The 23,770-nt window shown below is 39.2% G+C and overlaps 1 protein-coding gene and 1 non-coding gene across 6 annotated transcripts; both read right to left on the bottom strand.

The window, feature by feature from the left end:
* Window positions 1-3,099: 3,099 nt before the first annotated feature.
* LOC131233643 (uncharacterized) lies at window positions 3,100-18,817 on the bottom strand. 5 transcript variants are annotated; one of them, XR_009165310.1, is made up of 11 exons: window positions 18,428-18,812; window positions 18,241-18,319; window positions 17,562-17,656; window positions 13,628-13,732; window positions 13,452-13,531; window positions 10,182-10,272; window positions 10,005-10,112; window positions 5,713-5,799; window positions 4,764-4,832; window positions 4,013-4,358; window positions 3,100-3,429 (listed from the first exon to the last, which is right to left on the bottom strand). XR_009165310.1 is itself a non-coding variant. In XM_058230429.1 (10 exons), exons 1-10 carry the CDS (start codon window positions 18,650-18,652, stop codon window positions 4,185-4,187), a joined length of 1,113 nt encoding a protein of 370 aa, XP_058086412.1. In that variant the 5' UTR covers window positions 18,653-18,812; the 3' UTR covers window positions 3,990-4,184. The 5 variants fall into 5 exon arrangements, 2 of the variants coding, with proteins under 2 accessions (XP_058086412.1, XP_058086413.1); XR_009165309.1 differs by having other exon boundaries at window positions 4,129-4,358; XR_009165311.1 differs by lacking the exon at window positions 3,100-3,429 and adding an exon at window positions 3,854-3,934.
* Window positions 9,051-9,187, bottom strand: LOC131234221 (small nucleolar RNA U19). The gene has a single exon (XR_009165628.1). It is a non-coding gene; the product is annotated as a small nucleolar RNA U19 (small nucleolar RNA).
* Window positions 18,818-23,770: the final 4,953 nt, after the last annotated feature.

Raw genomic sequence — 23,770 nt, 5'->3', positions numbered from 1 at the left:
AAAACTAAAGAGGCATTCGATTCACAGAAAGGCGGATATGCTTTCCTGGTAACAAAGACTTGTGTGTTGTCTATGTTATGGAAAGGAAAATGCTGAAGGGTATCTTTCATAGGTATTTACCAGCATCAACAGCGTTCCTTGGCAGGGAATCCACTCCATCCATCAGGTTCATCACCCCTTTTGGTGAGCTACCCCATATAATTATACCTAAAAGCCTCTAAAATTCACATGGTATGGACCACCTGAGTTTTAGAATATTCTGGTTTTTTTGTTATTCTTTATCCTGCCGAGGCACATCAGATGAATGGATTGGACGGCAGATAAACACCATGGCTTGCCCCACACATAACTAATGGTGGGAGCCCATACCATCCTTTTCCTAGGGCGTGGCCTAATTGAGTTCTGGGTGGTCGTGATATTTGGGTTCAAAGGAGAACATGAGGCAGTGTACTTGATGGATGGGATGGATCTCATTAAAGTTCCACCCACGTTGTTCAGGGTGTGCAAGTTAGAGGCTAGCATGGCTCTTTATGGAATGGCAAATCTTATCATCTTTTTTTAGAGTTTCACAGACTATCTTTGGATGCCATATGCGGTACTTGGAAGTTGGAAATATCGGGCAAAACGGCTACACAAATCTAGGGGTGTATGCGAACCGAGCTAGCTCGACTCGACTCAAAAAAGCTTGATTCGACCAGGTCGGAAGCTGAGTTTGAGCCGAGTCGAGCTGATTTTTTGAGCTCGAAAATGAGTTCGAGCAGGCCCTGGCTCGGCTCGAATCGAACTCGGATCGAACCAGTTTGGTGACTCGGTTACTTTGCCATTGATGTTGCTCACCAACTGTTTGATAAAATGACTCAACGAAATGTGGCTTGTGGCCTGAGCCATTGTAACAGTTTTACACTCTTGGGGCAACAAGAAGATATTTCAGCTAGAGTGCGAAACTGAGAACATTTGAAAAGGCTCTATGCTGGTCCAGATTACTCTAACATGCTACAATGTCAATGGGAAGAGATCACTTGGTATGTTCCTTCACAGGGATGCACTTGTCACCACACCTTGAGGTCTCATGAGTAACAAATAGATGAACTGAGTGTCTTTCAGCTTTCTCTTATTCTTAGGCTCTTTAAGTTACTAAGAGATACTCTTGCCCAAGTCCTAACAATTCTTTTTTGGAATCTCCTGCTTTCCAAGAAGGTTTAGCCGGTGGCAAGCAAGGTATGTACATTAAACAAATACCTTTGTTCTCTCTTTTTTTTTAGTTTTTATGTTACTTAGAAGGTGTTTGATAAAACACCTGGAAAACCATTGCCTCTGTTTATAAAACAGTGGGTTTTTGAAGTTGCAGTTCAGGTGTTTGTGGAAATGCTTCAATGGCAAACTCGGCTCGATCTTGGCTCAAACTCGGCCCGAGCTGTTGACCGAACCAAGCCGAGCCGAGTCGAGCTCAACTCAATGTACACCCCTACACAAATCTCCCGCTGGAAAGCTCAAGGGCCATAAAGAATCCATTGCACTTTTTCTCGTGCTATTTGTACTTTTTTAACGAGGTACCGTACAATTATGGGATGCGAATGGCTTGTAACCCCCCCCCCCCACTTAGTTAAAAGGGCAACAATCATTTCATGAAGGGAAGTTCCTGTTTTTCACAAAGGGCAATAAAATCCTTTCACGAAGGGAGGCCTTTGCTTTTCACTGCAGGCCATGCATCTGATGTGCAAAGGTGGCCTGTTATAGTTAGGCCATGGCAGGTTCTTCCACTCCCCCCAGCCGGCCTCTTAATCAATAAAGTCATGATTCAGCAATCAATCGAAATCAAACGATAGCAATGGGTCTCTCATTTGGCTGGCCCATGTACAAACTTTCCCGGATTGGAAAATTGTAGCTAGAGAATGTGTTCTTCTTAGTTGAATGCTCTACTAGGATAATATTTTTTTCTTAACCCTCTTTGCAGATAGTGTTTGGATTACATAGGCCATCACTCTTCCACAAACTGAAAACCCGAGGAGTTAAGACAGTTACGAAACCTGCCAGGGGTGTTGTTGCAGGTTGCGTTAGGTGTTGCAACTGGTCCGATCACTCTAGGTTGGAAGTGGATGCAACATGTTTTTCCTAGTCCCAGAATCCCCCGTGCCATCCGTTCCGAACCATGGCGTGTCCATCAAGTCATCCAACCAATACCAATTTATGGTATGCTCAATCCACAGTGGGGGCCCTGCATGAACGGTTTGATCAGTAGTGAGGTAATACCTGGTGTGGCGGGTGTGATATGGGACGAATTGGGTGCTTTGGTGCTGCAATCTCTCCTGCGTCTTCCAATTTTAAGCCCATGGAGAGTCCAATGGATTTTCTAGCTCCGGATATTACCCCCTTGGTAATCCAGATGTTCACCTGATGGCACTCGCCATGTATAGATCGGAGCTGTCAATGGGCTGGAACAGTATAGACCAGGCCTATTGTTTGATTTCAATGACGCCTGGCCTGGCCCATTAATGGCCCTGGAGGATCACCGAGAAAATACCCAGTAGGCAAAGTCATAGCATTCCAATCTTTTGGTCTTCCCTGGACCGTTGCAGTACTTAAAAGTCTCACTGCTGATAAGGGTTAGGTTCTCCCAATGTGCGAGATCATTAGGATGTCCCATCTACATGGTGGGTTCTATCAGATCAACGGTCTGGGGCAATGGAGCATGTGCCCCACCTTTAAGATCAGGACATTTCATCTAATGATGTAATCCCGTCCCTGAAATTCCTGGAAAGCAACCCCCTGCAACTCAGGGAATGGCCTAGAAAAAATATCTCATCCTTGGTTCTTATCATTTGTTTATTAAAGAGGAATCTCTTTAATCTTTTTCTTGGAAAATCTGGTCTTACTCTTACATTCTATCACTTTCACAGGCGGAGTCGCTGGGTTCATTTTTGCCTCCTTTTAACTCTAGCAAAACTCCAGATATGCCATCATGTGTCAACCAATTGGTTCTCACATGCTGAGATTGTCATCAAGAGCGTCCATCTCATAGATTATACGCTGTAAGAAAATTACGTCACTCAAAAAATTGAAACAAAACCAAAAAAATAAAAAAAAATCGGTAGGAATCTATTACGTTCAAAATCAAAGCTTCGGATCATTATTTAAGTTTTTTTTTTTAATTTGTTTGAACAATGTCTGTATGGGTACGGTCATACTGAGAACATGGCGCTTCAAATCATCAGACCAACACCTCCGCATTCGGGTCCAATGGGGCAAAACAAATGATGGCCATCCTGAGCCTTAATAAAGGCAAAACAAACTCCACATCTGGCACCAACATCCTTTTCCTTCTCATGCTGATCACCAATGTAACTGATCAAAGGCCTGAGCCACCCCTTTTTACTTGTACGGGCAAGATTCATGGAGCTCCAATCTTCGTAAGTGCCAAAACCTTTCGACCTGTCAAAGCACAACAAAAGCTTGAGGACAAAGATCTGAAAGTGGCCTTGGAATTCGATGGTCATAGGTGTAAAATTGGTTTAAGAAGAAGGGAAATTCTGTAGCCAAGAGCTCCTGGAATGATGATCAAGATAGATGCAATTTGTAACGGCAAGGCACTGTTTGGAGCGTCCGTTTGTCTGCCAGTCCAAATGACGACCCTCTACCAGCATTTTTATTTCAGAGTGGTTTCTGCAAAATGGGGTGCCTTGACCACAAAGCTCTGCAGAATGCACCAAAAGGTCTGCTGTCTCTGAAAAATGCACCCGGGTCGGGCCACAATTCCCCCTCTTCCAGGGTACACCCAAACAGAGGTCTTACAGCTGCTTGAGCTCTAGAATTTATAAGGGTGATGAACTCCTATGGATTAGTGACAAAATTACAGTGCAAGAAGACCAGCAATATTTAGATGGTATTCTGATTCAGTTTGTGCTCAATATGAGATTCTGAAGCTTCAAACCCAGGCCTTATAATGAAAAATGCAAAACAACAAACTAGATTAAGAAAAAAAATAAAAAATCTTGCAGTGGGAACTATTCCTTACCTTGAATTTTCATACACTCCACTGTCAAGATGGAAAGCATGACAGTGGTTACTTTTCAACGAACAAAATCGAATATTACAAAGGTGATTTTCATTTCCTCAGCTCGATTCACTAACCTCCTAAGATGGATGCTTTGGAGGCGCTCTGACGAGAACTTTGCACTCCCTTTAGCTCATGACAGTCTCCCAAGTCTCGAATTGCCAGGTGGAGAGCCTTGATGTAACTCCTGCTTACTCTTACTTCTCTTCATCTTCGCTTTGAACCTTGATTTTGCCATCAGAGTCTGCACTGTATTTACAAAGTTGCCGACTGCCATCACTACCAGTAGCAAGCCACAAACTATTACCTGTTACAGAATCAAAATACCATTTCCATGTGAGTGCACATGACATCCATAGACATTGTTAGACACTATTAAAACAAAGGTTTACTAATTCTTCACGTGTAGATCACAGCACTTTTACATGCTGTCATTGCTACATGTACAAAATACCAAGAACCAGGAGCCTCTGCTCATCAGGTGGGCTACAACATACAGAACAATGGGATGGGTGAAAGCTTTTTTAAAAAATGCAAGAGTTCTTTTATGCATGCCCATTTTGTTGCAGAGCACTGGTCAACCCGACATGTAGAATGGGCTATTTTAGGACCAGGGCATCTACACGATGGGCCCACCTAATGGACAGCTTGGATGTTCCAACTGCCAGCTTGACACATGGGTAACAGTTCCAGTTATCCCATTATTTCATACCTGCCACTCAGAAACAACGCCAACCAAAGCAGTCTTAAGCAGCAATAGTCCAATGTATGCTTCGAAACCCTGAAATTAAGTCCAAACACCAAGAAATATAAGTGGGATTTCTATTTTAGCTGCAACTGTTTTCTTTCCTTGATCACAATGTCGCTGTCATTGAAAATTTAAATTTCATCAATCTATTTTCAACTGTCACAGCAAACAAAAGCATCCTTGTAACTGAGCCACTCATCTTTTTTATTAATGCCAAGACCACATATATGATTATCTATATCCACATTCATGTTTCTCTAATAAGTCTGTATGGTTGGGGGATGATATGGTTCCACACTCAATCGTATCTGCTGTTATTGAAGCTCACCACCCTCTGATAATTAAAAAAAAAGTGGGCCCTGCCCAAACACACCATCCTAAAAACTCAAACATGACCCAAGAATGATAGGTCCATGTCCAACACTGTATCGTGTCACCACATGCAAGCCAGTCATCAATATGCAGTGTCCTCAGATCCTGATAACGTGTAAGTGCAACCATGTTAGGTGATTCAAATTGTAGATCCAGCATCCTCGTCATGGATGAACCATGCCCAAAAAATCTTGTCAATGGACAATCTGACCCTCCATGGTAGGGAATGAAAATACAGCTACAGTCTACACTCGATGGAAAAAAAAGGCAAACAATTGGATGCAACCAATGCTGTGGATTGCCAAAACATAGACCCCACTTGTACAAATTCAAAGCACGAGGACACTACACATCCCTAGGCAGATGATCATATTGTTCTGACAATTCAAACAACTGTCAAGGTATTGGAAATTTCCCTAGATGAGGTCATGATCATATTGTTCTGAAAATTCAAACATCTGTCAAGGAATTGGAAACTTCCCTAGATGAAGTTAGATAGCAGTATGGATTCTGAAAATTACTAGTTCACAGCTTCAATCACCTGCAAAATGAAAAGGATGGGGTATAACAGCCACAATTGACCTTCCACGCCAGCAGTTTCTCCCCACACAACATCCATTCGCCTTGCCTGTAGATATCATGAAAATGCCAAGACATAAGTGAAGACCTTCACAGAAATAAGAACTCGATTGTATTTTGTACAGGCAGAAAGTTATATAAGAATGTAAGTCAGCTGGCTGGCTAGCAATAACAGTTTCTAAATCAGAGAGTAAAATTGCAGGTAAATTATAAGGCACTGGATCCAATAGACCAAAACAGTAACACATTAAGCGCTAACGAGTCTGTCCAGAGCTTCTTTTTTTTTTTTAAAGCCAAGAAAATATGATGATGGACAAGGACACAACACTTTTTAGGTTTCATGCTGTGTTGGCAATTTGACATGGATACACATGTTTGACACTCCCAGACATGCTCAATGGATTACAGTAATTTCTGGTTTTTATTTTTGGTACTGTTTACATGTGAATAATTAATTGTCAGGTCTTAGTATTATTTTTGTAAATTTTCCACAAAAATAAATAAATAAAATAAAAAATTCATTTTTTTGGGTTCGCATTATCATTTTCTAATTTTGAGATATTCTAACATATGAATAGGGGAAAATTACAAAAAAAAAAAAAAACAGCCCTACTTTGACATAACTTCGATCAGGAATGCCACACTTTATGAAACCACAATGGGATGGTCAAAAAAATTTCAGTGACAGATTATTGCATCCATATTCCAACTTACTAAGGATACTTTGCAAGAGTAACTACGATTTTAAAAAACACAACTCATCTTTGCTAGTTAAGATTTAAAAATAATAATTACAATTCACTTTACACATTCTGTAATACATCAATTGCCCCTCTGCTGTAGTTTAGTTACTCTTTACCTTTTACATGCAATTCCAAACTTCGACTTTACCTTCCACGAACACATTGCATACGGTAGAATAGCACTGTAATTTAGCTAACGTTTCTTGACCTTCTGCATCTGTCGATCCCTAGCTTAGATAGGTCATAATTAAAAAAATCTCAGCGGTCAAACAATCCCCACCTTTTGTCACTGGAATGTAACTGATGGTAGGGCTTCTCATTGTAACTATTCACAATAAGCCCAATGACAAACAATCCACATCTCTTATATGTATGCCACAAGAGAAATGGGAACTACACTCATGATTGAGATAGATAGGACCTCGCACTCATGGTAACATGAAAACCTTCTGCGAGATCTAGGTCATTTATCATGTAGGGCTCCCACTGAACTTCCCTTGGACAGGCCACAAATCTACATTGAATAGAGATCGATGGTCAAATTCTCCCAAACAATTTTTTTTTCAAGCATATTAACCCAGTTGATGAGTGGACCAACCTGATCTTTGGGACAAGGAATGACCAAGATATGCCTCTTGATGAATAAACTCACACATGCCTTGTTGATATGCATAACATGGCCTCCTTTCCACCTCACTCATGTGAATCCTGTTAGCATGGTCACACCATATGTGCAGTGATAGAGTGAATGATATCAACTACCTACACCAATAACACTAGAGAAGGGTAGTCAAGGTATTAAAAAGTATGAAAAGGTTGTTATAAAGTTTAACATATTAATTAGGAAATTATCTTAAATATGTTTGGAAGGGATAAAGTATCCCTCGTTGTCATTGAAAATCTTCTAAACATGTCATTTTGTGGGCTCAAGAAGAGAGTCGCCCCCTTTTTCTACATTTACAAAGAAAAAAGAGAATCTTTAAAAATAGTACCATGGAAACATTAGGCCCCACCATGAAGACCATCAGGCAAAAAATCAAGCGAGTCTACTCATCAGGTACACCATGCCATTGGAATCAATAGACAACTGAGAGTTTGACTCAACATAAATTTGTGGTCTACCTAATGAGCGAATCAGCCTGATTTCTTAGGGTTATCTTGATGGTGGGGCTTATTGTTTTCACTGTTCTGATTTTCTAAACAAGTGGCATCTTGGCAGGAAAGATAATACCGTACCACAAGTTGTACACTGCACATTAGCCTAAAAAACACAATGATTGGACAATCCCACCGTTGAATCAATGCATGCACACCATTCCATGTGGACAAATGATCACATAGTGACAAACATGTTGGGCTTCTATAGTGTAAAGTGTTACATGTGTAAGACATCTGAGCAACGAACAATGTTAGAATCATCATGAAGGTCACCCCGGATGAAAATCAGATTAAGCCACTCATCATGCGGACCACACCTATAAGTTGCATAAGATCATTGGTCTTTCATTTGTTTGATGGCATGGCTTACTGGACAAGTGGATTGGCCTGATTTTGACACACATTGATCCTCATAGTGGGGCCCACCTCTTGCACAACTTGAATGTCATAAACACATGAGATGGAGGAAAATGCATTAAAGTTCGTACACATGTGACGTGTTGTGGGCTGTATGTGATCATTCGCCTTGCCTCCATAGTGTTGCTCTTTTGATTGCTCACATTTTTAGTTCAGCATCCATTGGCAAGTGGCAAGACACAAGGTGCAGTTTCTTCCGCGGGCTTGGCACACTTTTGAATAAATTGCTATTATCTCTCTCATAAAGAAAAAGCAAAAAAAAAAAAAAAAATAGACACAAGACACAATGATCAAATCTGCTCCCCACAGATGGACCGTGCCCCAAGAATTTCCTAAATTGGAACTTAGAAGATCTAAGCCATCCATTCTTTGGCCTTCCCTAGTGGACCACCGTTGTATTTTATCTGTTATCCTACTAATAGGATGCCCAAGCAAGATTGACAAAAATGTATGGAAGAAAAAAGACAACCAAATGCCCCCAAAAATAAATTAAGGATCACTTGAGTCTGTAACGACTTCTCTGAGTTGGCCCAAGTCTACCTGCATTTTAAGACCCAGATTCTCAGTTTGTATCAGGTCCAATGAATTACAAGCCAGCTTGGAGGAGTTGCATGGGACTCGTCCGTCTTAAAACCACGATGGTGCAAATGTAATCTGGTTGTTAATAAAGATCTCGTACATGTAGTTTAGGTGTGATGCTAGGGTTACTCTTACAAAGGATATCCGAAACTATCTAGGAAAGGAACTGTTAGGCTACTCGTTCCTTCCCCTCAAAACGATTCGGGGTGGGTGCGAAAGACACCCCCTTAATGTGTGCCACTGTCTGAACTGAACAAAGACTAGTCTTCTGCATCCAGTTATTCGAGAGGCAACAATTTTTTTATTTTTTTATTTTTGATAATATAATCCAAACTTGAATCTGACCAAAATAAATATACAACTATATCAAAGATATTACCTTCTGAAAATATTAAAATAAATGAAATGTCTAAGGCTGCTTGGGGGACAATAAATTGGAATATCTTAAAGTCCCCTCAAAAAGGCCCAAGCAAAGAAAAATTCAGAGAGGAATGACCTCGATATCTCTTCATCAATCTATGCCTCCTAACTAAGCCAGATGCTAATAAAAGTGGAAGAACCACAATATACATAGAGCTACTCAAAGAGGCAATGATATTGTACATAGAAGAAAATTGAAGTAAAAGAAGAGAAGAAGAGAAGAAGGTTGTGTTGGAAGGGAAAAAGGGGTCCTTTCTTTTGCTGGGCTGCTGCCCCAAATGCTAAAAGGTTCAGGTATGGTAGCTCGGCAAGACAGTTTTTTGCAATTCAGAGAGAGAGAGAGAGAGAGAGAGAGAGAGAGAGAGAGAGAGAGAGAAGATTTCAAGGAAAAGCCAGGAAAGTTTCCTCAAAAAGGGGGAAAAACTACATTTTTATTGAGGTTCTTGTAATTTTCTTAACTTGTTGAGTAGTTTATAAATTATTCGCAAATAATTTGAGCACTATTCACATATACATCAAGTGTGAATAATTTGTGAAGTATTTAATAATGCGTGAATTAGTCGGGAAATTTTCTCTCTGAAAAGTTGGTTATATTAAAAAGAAAAAAATTTAACAATTTTGTAACAGTCTGCCCCTAATGCCTTAGGAAAAAAATTAACAATTTTGTCACAGTCTGCCCATAATGCCTTCCCTTGTTCTTTTGTCCCCAAGTTATGATGGGTAAGGGTTTTATTGACATGTCAGTCTGTCACTTGTAGGAGCCAGTCTCTGACACCCCGTATAGATTTGTATGGACATGTCAGAAAATTCAGTTTCCAGAAGTTCTCATCCCAACCACTGTGAGGGTGTCTGACACCAACACACATGTTCAACATACACGGAGTACAACTATAATCATAAAAAGAACCTTCTTTTTTTCAACGGTGTGAAACAGTACCTTTCCTAATGCAATACGAGTATACAGTCTTTGGCGCTGGTATCTGTTCTGTAGCAGCATTGCAACACCTTGCATCATAGCCCATGCCAAAAATAGTTGTACCCCTTTCTGCATAAAATGGAATCGGTTGGAATCAAGAGCAAATACTGTGATCAGAAAATAATGGGAAGTAGTAACCTGCTTGCGAGAACAATCAGGTTCCCCTTTAATCTCCCATGTGAGACTGACAAGTGCCATCAGCATAGCACAATAATGATGGTATATCCACCTACAGAAGCACAAAGAGGATGGTTTTAAACATATATACATGGGGGGAAATACTAGTGTGAAAATGAAAGAAAGTATCATGTTATGGTGGAGCAATGTGGGGTTTACTGATCATAAGTAGGTGGTTTAAAGAGGAATATGTTCTATGATTTCCTATCCTTTCCATTAATATAAATGGCCAGTTGCAGTGGCATACAAGGAGATGGTGGAAAATAATAGCTTGGTACATCAGGTAGGTTTCAGTGACATCTTTACAATTGATAATTTGACAGGTAATAGTTCCCTTCACAAGACTTGGGCCAAAGAGAACGAAATAGGATCAGAAGTTCAATACACCATGGTACAATTATCACTTTTTGTGGAACTTACTCCCTAGACAATTCAGATTGCAGGAAACTCCCTTACTACAATAGATGGTTGAAGAGGGATCCCACATTATTGGTGATTCAGATCCATGTCACATTAATTTGCATAATAAATCAACAGACCATTAGCAATCCCATTCATGACGTTGGAATACAGAAACATTTCAGATATATTCTTCATGAGTTCTCTTCAATTTAAAAAAGAAAAAAAGAAGACGCCAATAAAAGACAAGGGAATCTAAAATAAGAAGATAGATGAAGCTGAATTGTAACCTGCAGGAGAAATGATAGATTTTATACGAGGAAAAGATTTTCTAACCAGGGATCATTATCTGTCATGCCAAACATATGGCGATGAGACGATGATCCTGCATTGTGTACCTTTGTGACATCACCTGCACTCTATCATGTATGTTTGTAGTAAACGGTGTGTGTGAATCCATTTACATGTCCTAAGTCTATATTGCAGGGCACTACATGTAGGGTGGCATAAGTGTCTCAGAAAAATTCTAGGTGCTTATCAGGATTCAGGCATGAAAGTCCTTGGGGCATCAACAACTGTGGACCCATGCATACTCACCTTCCTTGTCCTCTTTTTTCCTGCCGCCTTCTTCAGCCTCAGTTCAACTACAGTTGGTGAGTTTCAACTGATGTATCAGTCAAACTTATAGTGTCCTGACTTCAACTAGCGTGTTGTTAATAAATGAGAGAAGGTAATTTTATCAGATGATTTTTATGAAACTTGTTGAAAACATATTGCATCTTAAAATGTAACATTTCATTTTGCAAAAAAGTAAAATAATGCCAAGCCATTTATTACAGTTATAACAGCAAATACAAGTTGCGTAAAGGCATATTCATTCTAACAGCTCTAATCCATGGTTGTGATGTTGCTAACATAGGATTTTTATTTATTTATTTATTTATTTTTATGTTTATTTTGAATACCTTGCCAACTTAGCTAGTTGCATTGGTTATAAATTTAAAAATTCAATATAGAATACATGAATATGCAATCTCTCTCTCTCTCTCTCTCTCTCTCTCTCTCTCAAAAAAAAAAAAAAAAGTATATGCACACACAAATGTTGAGATGATGATGTCATACATGTATGTATGACTAAAAACGCATGGAATAATTGATATTTCGATTACGCTTCCACCACCTTTTTTTTCCTTTTTTTGAGCAAAACACTTCCACAAGTAATAAACGCTAATCTGGGAGATTTTCAAATGTCTTTACCATAAAATGTATGCATAGGTGTCGTGAAAGAATATAAACCAGTAAACTAACTGTGCTCCACACTTTAAATGATTTTGGAGTAACACCTTAGCATGAACGCAGTGCTTGCAAAAAATCTGCTCAAGAAAAGGTAACTAACTATAAAAAAGATGATGGAGAAATGCAAGCTCAATGTCTTTCTTTTATTTTATTTATTTGTTTATTTTATTTCAATATCTTTCTTTTATTATTTATATATATTTATTGTGAGAGAGAGAATAGAATTTTATTAAAACGCTCGCCAAAAACCAACTCTTCAACTCAAAAAAAGAAGAGAGATTAGCACTTTGCTGCATTTAGAGATGATGGCCAACCCAAAATGGGGCTCTTAACTTTGCTAATGACCTCTTTTCCACAGAAGATCCCTTGCTCCGAAAACAAGGACTATTCTGATCTCCTCAAAGGACCAAAGAATTGCCATCATGAGAAGCCTCTAGATTGCCTTCCCAAATTTCCCATAGGAGATCCTCGACTATCTTCGGCATGACCCAATCGATATGAAAGTAAACAAAGAAGTCCCCCCAGAGCTTTCGAACAAACGAGCTGTGAATGAATAGGTGAATCGTCTCCACGTTCTCCATACACATCAAACAAATGTTGGGAAGGACGAGAGATCTCTTTTGTAAGTTATCAATGGTTAGCACTCTCTTTCTTCCCACTAACCAAACGAAGGCCACAACTCTAGGGGGGGCTCAATGGAATCAATGATGAAACAGATGGGAAGGCCTAGAGATACGAGGAGATTCAGAAATCAATCTGTTAAGTGAGTGAACAGAAAAACTACCCGATTGGTGTGCTCTCCAAACCATCGAATCCGAATCTTGGGACAAAGGGCTCACTTTATTCAAGTAATCCAATAAGCCGGTCAATTCCACAATTTCCTCTTCCGATAAATTCCTATTTTCATATAATAATGTGAACCTTGTTTAACAGATGATAGTGAATTTCTAATGCCAACACCTTTCTGTGACTAATTCTCATCTATTCCTTAATACAGTTCCACCACTAATTCTCATCTACAGCTCCATCACTAAACTTCTACCCAAATAAAAATAGCCATACACTCATAATGCCCTGGGCATTGTGAAAATTTTACAAAACACCCACATATATGACTAACTAATCAAGAAACTATAAGCAAGTGGCATAAGATTGGTGTCTAAATTTTAAACAACTTAAGCTCATTTTATTCATGTCATTCAACTAATAAAACACGAAATGCTATATGTATACTGCAGAAAAGCATAGAAATCAATAGGTTATCTCAAATAATAATAATAATAATAATAATAATAATAATAAATAAATAAATAAATATATTTTTTAAAAAAATCATGAGAACTAGTTAAATTTGCAAACCAGATCAGGGGAACTGCTGAAGAAAACATTTCCTTAGCATGGTAAATACCACAGTATGAATCCGTTAGAAAATTATAACATGTTCTCTAGCATATGAGCTATTAAAGAATTATATAAAATTCCTGAAGGCAACATGATACGAATATCAGAAAGCAAGTTCAAGTATTAGTTCATTACCATGGACGAATATCACTTCCATTTACTCTCAGGATATTCTCTCGCAAGGCCAAACTTGTGTAGAGAAATAAGAGCCAGGCCTGAAAAATGGTAAATTCAAGCCCTAATTTGCAATTGAGGAACTACGGGTAGAAGTTAATTGCAAATTCTAATTTGAAATAGCAGATATTGAGTACCTGGTATAGCTGAACTGGTAGCACTGGAAAGCATCCATTCCAGGTCCAATATCTTAGAAGTAATAGTGCCGATGGGAAAACAAGAAACAGAATCGCTGTTCTATCCTGCCCACAAGAAATAGTACAGCTAAAAAACATGCTCTACAAATTCAAACTAAAATACAAAAGGTGTTATATGCATGGTGTAATGGAAGTGTCCCAAAAGAGATGGGGTTTAATTCAATGATTCCATCTATGATGCCCCATAGTGGCTTCTTTATATATATATATAAGACTGTAATAGCCCAAGCCCAATCATATACTTACAGCTAGAATTTGTCCCATCTATTCATGTTCTTAACAATGATTTGAACGATAGAACCTCAAAAATCCCGTCAAAGCCATCTACAAATTTGTTAAGAGAGATACTATTTTCTTAAACATTGCAATATAAAAGAGCAATAAAGAATTGCTAAATTGGCCATGCAAAATGCAATGGAAAGAGCACCAAGGACAAGCCTCATTTCAGAGGAAACTCATTTCATGGACTATCTTGATAGACAGGCATTTGACTCGCTGAGCTCCAACATAAGACACCAATGATGAACAGAAGGATCACAGGGCAAATGGGTAATCTCAGTCACAGATTCAACCTTGAATGATATGCCACTAAACAGTCACAAATGACATAGAGCATTTCAGTTTGTTTATCAAGATATATATGAGCCACAAATGAAATCACCCTTCAAAACCTTTCGGTAAAAAAATTGGAAGAACATTCGGAAAATTGGGAATGTCGTCAAATAAGGGGAAATGGCAAAGGGTTAATTAAAAGGTCGGGAAGGGTATTGGGAATATAAGATTTTAGGAGGATGTTTGAGTGGGAGATAAAGCCTCGGTCATTTCACTCTATAACCTTCAAAGAGTGACTGACCGAAATACATTCTTAGAACAGATTTTTTTCTCGAGCCGTGACAAAATTTTATTAAAGCTAAACAAAAGGATGATTAGGCATCAGCCCAGTTACAAAGAGAGAAAATTCCCAAAAAAAAAAAGAAAGAAAGAAACTTATAACAGCCCAGATGATTCACGCCAATAACTGTGAAGCATACATCCAATCAATTACTTTATATATATATGAGAGAGAGAGAGAGAGAGAGAGAGAGAGAGAGAGAGAGAGATTACACCCATTTAAGAACAGTCCACAACTGGAACCTTCTCTTCAAAGTCCCTTTCAGAAACATTTTCTAATTCCAAAAAGGAGAGTCCTTGTGCATCTGTTTGGGGTATAAACCATTCCGCTAGGTGGCAGTGTTTCATTGGATTGCAGTTGCTAACAAAATCCTTTACCTTTGACAATCTCTAAAAGAGGCATCACCATAACCCTAATATTCGTTTTATGTGTAAAGCTGAAGATGAATCAGTTAATCATCTCTTTCAGAGCACTCAGAAGCTAGTTTCATTTGGTGCAAGTTCTTCAAATGCTTTAGGACTTGTTTGAATGTTCAATTCAGTGGTAAATACCCTGTAAATGGGTAATAATTATTTCATCTGGTATTTACAGCACTATTCTCAGTGCTTGATTTGACCAGTTGGTCTTTAGACGCAAAAACCAAGAAGGCCACAAAATATTTGTGGGTCCCACTGTGATGCGTATTGCTTATCCACACCATTCATCCATTATACCAGCTGAATTTATGGCATGACCCAAAAAATGAGGCATATCCAAAGCTCAAGTGGCCCACACCAAAAGAAACAGTGGCCCCAAGAACTTTTAACGGTAAGTGTTCAATTAAATATTGTGGTAAAACGGATGGACGGAATGGATATATAATACACATCACATTGGGGTCCACAAATTTAAACTACCTCTTTTGAACCGGTTTCCAAGGCAGAAATTCTTTGATTTTCAAACGGGGTGAAATGGTAATTATTACCCATTTACAGGGTAATTACACAAGCTCTCAAAAATCAAACAGGCCCTTAATGTAAGCTGGGAACTCTATAGCTCCATGCCTTTAAAAGTTGGGAGGTGGTCCACTTATGGTGATTTTATTTTTATTGAATGGTGAGGCTTAGATGCATTGGATCCCTTCCCTCTGCCATTTTATGGGAATTTGGAAAGAAAGGAACTTTCACATTATTCAAGATAATTTCCTTATCTTTTTTAATTTTTTTAGCTTTTTGATAAACTGATAATCTCCCCCTTATCAAAAGAGGTTTTGACAAAATAAAAGCACTTCGCTATATTGGATCTTTTGTGTAGTGACTACTCAAGGCTGATGACAGCAGATTCCCTGAGTGATGGATCCAGTGTCTGCATTCCACCAGAAACCTAGTGCCAAGGCCTCTAACAATGGTGGGGATGTCAAAACTCTTCCTTGTCTGCCATTATTCCAGAGGCCCGGGCCCTTGTGGGATTGGTGGTATTCTTATTGAAGTGGAGGGTAGTTTAAAGAAAGTCTTCTACAGCCAGCTGTGGCTTTAAATTTGCTTGAGGCAGAAGCAAAAAATGTTGTTCAAAGGGCTCTGCATTTCTTCAGACTCACAGGTCACCTTCAGGTGGTAAGTGATTAGAAGCATCTTAACAGTTGGATCGGAGAGAACACTTGCAGCCATGGAGAACTGCCTTCCTCTGCAATCAGCAGCGGCGCTTAGTTTCAAGCTTTTCCTTCTCCTGCATATAAGGGACACAAGGGCTAGTTCCTTAGCCATTAACAGAGCATCCTGATTGGAACTTTATATTGGGAAATGTTTTGCTCCGATATAAATGTAACTTATATTGTAGGAGTGCATCCCTTCTTTTCTACTACTTTCCTGTTTTTTTAGAGGTAGTTACTTTTCTGTTTCTATAAACTGTTATCCATAAAAAGATGATGCTTCCCTTGGAGAAAGCATGGCCTTGATGACTATTGAATGATTAACAGTTGTATGCCAACAAGCATTCTTCAAGGAACTAAAGGCACGAATCATTCTTGTTCAATCCACATTCTGGTGGTGCATGCTTCTTTCTTATTTAATCACACACAATGGTACTCAGTGGCAGAGGGCATGCCAGCAAATGTCCTCTTAATGGATTTCACCAATGTAGCTTCTGAGCATTGTGAATGATACCACGTAGTGCTACCAATAGATCTCATTATCAGCATGCAAATAAAGGTCAGCATATAGAGACATTAGGTGCGAAGCAGACCCATCCATTAATAGTCTGACCTTCTTGATCTAATTTGGATAGTGGGGTTGACCCATCATTCATTAGAGATCGCCTAGAAGTTATAGATTTGAAATAAAAGATGGAGGACAATGAGTTACATTAAGAAATCCCACAAGAAAGACAAGGGATACAAGCAGTTAGGCTCTCTAGATGGTACAATTAGTAATTAAAACAATCCTCACATCACACGAAATCACTGGAATCATGGGAGTGACATGAGGATGGAAATGAATAACGATTGTGGGAGCTTTGCACTCACATTGCCGGTTCAAAGTCTGAATAAAGGAGTCCATTAGGTTGGTAAGCAAGAAACTTTGCCACAACTTTTATCATGAATCCTAACAATCTGACATATCAAGGTCCTTGATAGAGTGGAATGGTGGAACAAGATTTATGTAGCCACCCCCAATCAGTTGGAATAAGGGTTTGATGGTGGTGGTGGTGGTGGTGATATGAAGATGGAAATGATTTGGAGCTCTTGTATGCCCTATCCACTACAGGTTCTAGTTTGAATGCAAATTCAACATTCAGGAGGCTGTATATCTGAACTTGAATTTTCAATTCACTTTGAAACTTCCCACACAATGCAACTGATTAGATTTTTAAAATCAACAAGTATTAATAACACTCATTCCATAATATTTGCACACATGATATGCAAGAGAACTGATTTATAAACTAGAGAGATCTGAACAATTCTTAAAACGCAAAATAACAGTACTGGGTGTAAAACGAACATACTCTATAATGGTTGTACTCCTCTTTTACTTTCAACTGAACATCTTTCCTTGTTGCCCGCACGTTGATGGGACCCAGAAACATCTTCAAGAAACTACCTGGACTTCATCATCACACCCATATTACCACCACAAAATATATATAAACAGAGAATTTATGTAAGACAACAATCCCTTTTGTGTGGTTATTTTCCTTGTTACCAGCAATAATTTTTTATCAAAACATTGCTACAATGAACACTCCATAGAAGTTGTATAAATTGTCTACACATGGCAAAGGCATATGGTGATCAAGACCATTGATCTGTGCCGATGGGCCATAGGCCAAAAGCCGTGTTGGTTTGAGTCAGTTTTGCCAGTTGAAAACAGACTACCGCCCAAGGCATCAATCAGATGACTATCATAGCCTGATCGCCTAACTTTTCCAGATCATGATTCGTACAGTGCCATCCATACAGTATCCCACCAAAATAAAAATAAAAAATCAATGGCCCTGATCACTGTCCACAACTACCATTTTGATTCACAATTCATGAAACTCTACAAAGCACTCACAGATCATAATAACATTTCTGATGCGATAAACTACAAACCTAGCAGCAGCAGCAGCAGCAGCAACAATCCCAGTAAAATTACTGATGAAAACTAAAAGACTAAAGAATAGCAAAAGATTACGAAAATACCCTGAGCCTCGCTCGGAAGAAGCGAAGCAACATCTCCGTCGCTGATAATGCATCTCGCCTTGAATAATTCCTCATCCAACTTCACATAAAAACAAAATAAAATAAAAATATATCTATAAAGAGCAGTTTTTCTTCTTTTTGTGAGAATTTACTGCAAAAAGGAGATAAATTAACGAGAAAATCTCACCTTTTCGGCGTCCCACAGATCGACAGCCCCTTTTTTGACAGCGGATTCGATCGAGGATCGGATCTTCTGGATATTGGATTCGAGAGCGAGCGCTCTCTGGCAGAGCGACTGCTGCTCGTTCCAGGTCCTGGAGACGTGGGAAGAGGCCGAGTCCTGCAGCTCCTTTGCCAGCTCCACGACTCGGGCCGATTCTTCACGGAACTTACTCTCGTCCGAGTCGCCCATCTACGGCTGGGATCGAGGCAGGGTACGATGGGAATTCGGAATACGCAGCGGCAGAGCTCTTCTTCTCTGCTGAGGTTAGGGTTTTATTCTTCTCTGTTTTTTTTTTTTTTTTTAAATCTTTGCTGCTTCGAACTTGGAACGGGGACGTAGCTTCGCTTGGTGGATGATTTTTTTTTTTTTATATATATATTTTCTCTTTTTATGTGGTACCGTGGAGCAGGACGAATTGTATCGTCCTGATGCATCCATTTCGTCCAAGTGAAGACCACATTTTCATTATCGGGACCGTTGATATGATGATATATGTCTTGGATAGAGCAAAAATTATAATAAATTTAAAATGATTATCTATCATTGGGCCATCATTGTGTTTTGATTAAAACCGTTTATTCATAGACCATGGATCTGTTAGTGGAGTGCTTTAATCTAGGTGATTTTATACTAATCTTCAATTCATTACGCATTCCTCTCTATCAACGGTCTAGATACTCAAACCATGCTCTCTGATAATACAATCTGGCCCATCAGGACACCATTCAAATTCGAATATTAATAATTCCCATTGAGCTTGATAAGTTGGCTACTCGTGATATTTTATTTGCCATCCGAATCCTACTCTCAGCGTCAGCGGCGCTAATACGTCGCGTGTGGGACCCGCGATGCACATAAAGTGGGACCCACCTTGTGTTAGTACGCTATTGTCCATATATCTGGCCGGTCATTGGATTTGGATGTGGGAACGCGTGCAATGAATGTGAACCGGCTGGTAAGATCTTTGAATTGTTTTTGCAAGTGTGGCCCACCTAATGACCGGAAGGTCCAGTATTTTAGGTGAGATTAACTGATCCCATACATCGCGAGTTTATGCTTTGAATCTGGGTCATCTTCCAGTAATCTGAACCGTTTATATGACTGGTATCGCTACTGATGGTCTAAAGTCAATCAACTAAATCTATCAGTTGAAATCTGTCAACCCTTTGGTGGTTGGGCCTCTTGCATTGACAATGATCGGTCAGCAACCACCGTATGACTAAAGGGTGGAAATATTTTATGGTAAGTGTTTTTGTTTTTTTTTCTCAGTAGGACCTCATCTGAATCACGGTAAGCCTATTAAAGAAATAGATTGGGTCATCAAAAAGGCCCCTATTTGGTAGTGATCCATCCATTACTGATCGGTGCTGTGGGGCCCATCGTAGTACATGTGTTTTATCCAAGCCATCAAATACATTTTGGCATATCATTATAGGGCATTAGCCTAGAAATGAGGCCAATTTAAATTTTAAGTGAAACAGGGCATAAAATGACATAATCATCGTATTGGATGGAAAATAAATATTATAATCGGCCGTGGAAAGTTATTAACGGTAGGTATTCAATCGCCATCGTTTCTTAAGATATGGTGTACCTGCGATTTGAATCTCTTGATTTTTGGCTCATGCTTTAAAATGAGCGAAATTTATAAGGGGGTGGTTTGAATAAAACACGTAGATATTGGTGTGGCGCCCAAATGAGGCTTTAATACACTGTGGCCTTTATCCACACCGTCCATCAATTTTGCCATACATTTTAGGTTCCGATCAAAAAACCAAGGCAGATCCATGGCTCTAGTGGACCACATAGAAGGGATGAAATGCCTATTATTGAAAACATCTTGGGCCACGGAAGTTTTGGATCAAGGGGATATTTGTGTTTTCCCTTCATACAAGCAAATATGATCTCATGGCAAATAAACATAACAATAGGCCCTATGAAGGTTTCAACGATGGGCTTACGGTGTGGTCCACTTGAGTCTTGGATCCCTAAATGATATGTCCAAATGGATGAATGGTGTGGACAAAAGTCATACATCACAGTGACCCATAGAGCTATGAGCTGTCCAAAGCTCAAAACTAGGACTGTTCACGTGCCAAGCTAGCTCAAAAAGCTCGCTTGACTCGGCTCGAAAAGCTCGGATTGACTTAGTTTGAATGACCGATTCAAGCCGAGCCAAGCTAATTATTTGAAGCTTGAGTTGAGTTCAAGCTAAGTTCGACCGGGGGCATTTCAACTCGACTCGACTCGAACTCGACTCGGCTCGGCTCGATTAATAAATATATTAAATGTTATATATATAAAGTTTTAAGTTTAAATTTAAAAATTTTAAAAAAAAAGAAAAAGACAACCCTAGAGTCTTTATCCGACCGCACACACCCCCTTTCTTTTCCCTTTCTTCTCTTTCTCTACCCACTACCAGCCGCACGCCCGCCCCGACCACCACCACCAGTTTTCATTTTTAGCTCCACAATAGTATAATTTCAATATCTTGAGATCTACTTCTTAGATGAGAAACCCAAGAAATTCGAGATGGGTTCTTCTCAAATTTGTTAGAGCTTCAAGGAAATCCAATGATCTGATTGGCTAGAGCTCTTTACTTGGATTTTCTGATTTGTGTTCTACTCTGTTTCTTTTCTAGTACTTGGATTTTTGGTGGTGGAAGAAGATCAAGAGCAAATCGATTCTTACGGGTTTCTTCATCCGATTCAAAGTTTTTTTTTGATTTTTTCATCAGGTTTTGCTTTGATTCTCTTAAGATTTTTAAATTTTTCATCAATGGAAGAGGATCAAAAATAAAATCCATTACTCTCTCACCCAACAAGCTCGAGCTCGACTCGACTCGAACCATTAGCTCGACTCGAACTCAACTCGACAGCTTTAGCAAACAAGTCAAGCTTCAATGTTGAGCTCAAGGCTAAGCTCAAGCTCAAGGTCGAGTACATCATGGACAAGCTAAGCCAAGCTTGGCCCACCTCGACTCGACTCGGCTCGATGCCCACCTCTACTTAGAACATATCAGGGTGGTACCCAATCTACAATCTACATCCCTAACCTGTCTGTCAGCCAAGAATCCTTAAAAGCACATATCCAACTCTTAAAGTCTGTAAAATGCATAGCAAAATAAATAATAATAATAATAATAATAATAATAATAATAATAATAATAATAAGTAAATAAATAAAATAAAATAAATTCTTTTTCTAACATGCAAGCAAAGTAAATTAAAAAAGGCACCACATGGGTGCACCGTGCCCAAAACCAAGCTAAAATGTAATAGCTTACTAGGAAGTGTAGATTTAAAACCCCTTAGATTTGATACCCCCTAAATTTGGAAACCTCTTGTTGCATTTGGCATTATAGATTTAGAATTTGTTCTAATTCAAAAGTAGCTATACATTGTATATTTATAGAGGTTTATATTTAACTACTAAATTAACTTTAATATCTTTAATTAGTGTATGTATGTAATGTGTTTAACACAATGGTCAAAATAAGCCCGTTAAAATACATTCTTTGTTCGAAAATGGTGAAATTATAAGTCACAGATGGACCACAAGCATAGGATCACATCTAAGTGACGAACCGATGATTTTTAACCGTTGATTTACATGAACAATATTTGTACGGCCCAATCAAATCCCTCCAAATCAATGGTGCCAAACAACTCCAAGTCTTCGAACGATGATTTTGACTTTTTATTATAATTTTTAACACACTCATGTGATACTTTTTCATTAATACCATGTAGATGGTCTCACTTAACACCGGAGAAGAGTTATTTTATGCATAATGATATTCTTTAATAAGCAACCATTTATAAATTATAATTTTTAATTTTTAATTTTTATTATTATTATTTTTTAATTTTTTGAGTTAGCTTGTTAGTATACACCGGTACATACACTCCATGTTAGCCACCCCGCCGGGATGGATACCAGGACCTCAAGTGTTGAAATGAGGTACACTACGGATCGATACCAAATCCTCAAGTGTTGAAACGAGATATCTCCACTCGGTCTGCCAATTGCTCTATGGATCTGGGTGTATTTATAAACCATGCATGTGGCACACTGCTCAATTTAAACGGTCCAATTTGGGATACCACTGCGAACATGCAGCCGTCCAAAACTCGTGTTGGTTGAATAATCCCAACGTCTGATTGGTGGGACACATGTTAGCTGAAATCAGACAAATGGAAATTAATTTTTCACTTTAGCCATCCACCGTCCATTAACATCTCCACCAATGAGCTAATTAGGGAATCAAATAACTTTTGGTTTACAGATAGTGACCAACAATTTCAATGGTTTAACTCGAGTTGCTATTATGGTAGCTATGTGTGTAAATTTTTCAGGGCCTGTCTATTAACCACACACTCTGGCAAGTGTATCAAAGATTTCCTCGTGTAAAAAGCCATGCCTAGGACATCGGTGGTGGGGGCCACTAATGAAGTAAGGATGTCTCACACGGCGCCACATTGAGAGAGTAGGATTCTGATGGATGAAGCAGATCAAAGCTGGACCACATTACAATTAAAACGGTGGTGATTGAACGCTCACCGTTAAAGCGTCTTGGGGCTGCAGAAGTTTTGGATCAAGTTGATATTTGTGTTTTACATCATCCAGGTCTGTGTGATCTGATCAACCGGTTGGATGGCAAATAAATATCACGGTGGGTCATAAGAAGGTTTCAACGGTGGGTGTCATCATCCACACTGTTTCCCGTGGTGTGGTCCACTTGAGCTATGGATCTGACTCATTTTAGGGCTTATGCTCTAAAATAAGCTGGAAAAACAGATGGACGGCGTGTAAATAAAAAACATACCCCAAGGTGGGCCCCACGGCGCCGACAGGGATAGGATCATCAGGGAATCTGCTCCCCCCTGGCTGTAGCTATCTCATTCCTCGGTAACATGAATCGGCGCGAAGACGGAAGATGAGGGGATAAGAGTAACGCAGGCTTCAGTACATGTGACGCCACGGTTCCGTAATCTAAACCGTTGATATGTCGAGATATATAGTTTATAGGGGCTGGCTGTAAAGTCTCTTGGATTGGAAGATCATGACCTGTAGATCAAGAGCCCATAGATGGACGGTTAAGGAATCGATCTATGATAAGACGAAAACAATTCAATGATCGACCGGCTAGAATGTTTCGATGGGGAGATTTTTGGCTGTTCCATCCTTGTTGGGGCCCATCATATGAGCGTTTGAATCATTTAAACAAGTCCTTACATGTAATCCTGCACGTCAGCAAACTGTAATTCCTCCACGGACAAAGGGGACGAGGGTTAGCTACGGACA

The sequence above is a fragment of the Magnolia sinica genome, chromosome 18, assembly GCF_029962835.1.
Source record: "Magnolia sinica isolate HGM2019 chromosome 18, MsV1, whole genome shotgun sequence".
NCBI lineage: Eukaryota > Viridiplantae > Streptophyta > Magnoliopsida > Magnoliales > Magnoliaceae > Magnolia > Magnolia sinica.
Note: the sequence above shows the minus strand (reverse complement) of the source record. Positions and strands in the feature narration are given on the sequence as shown.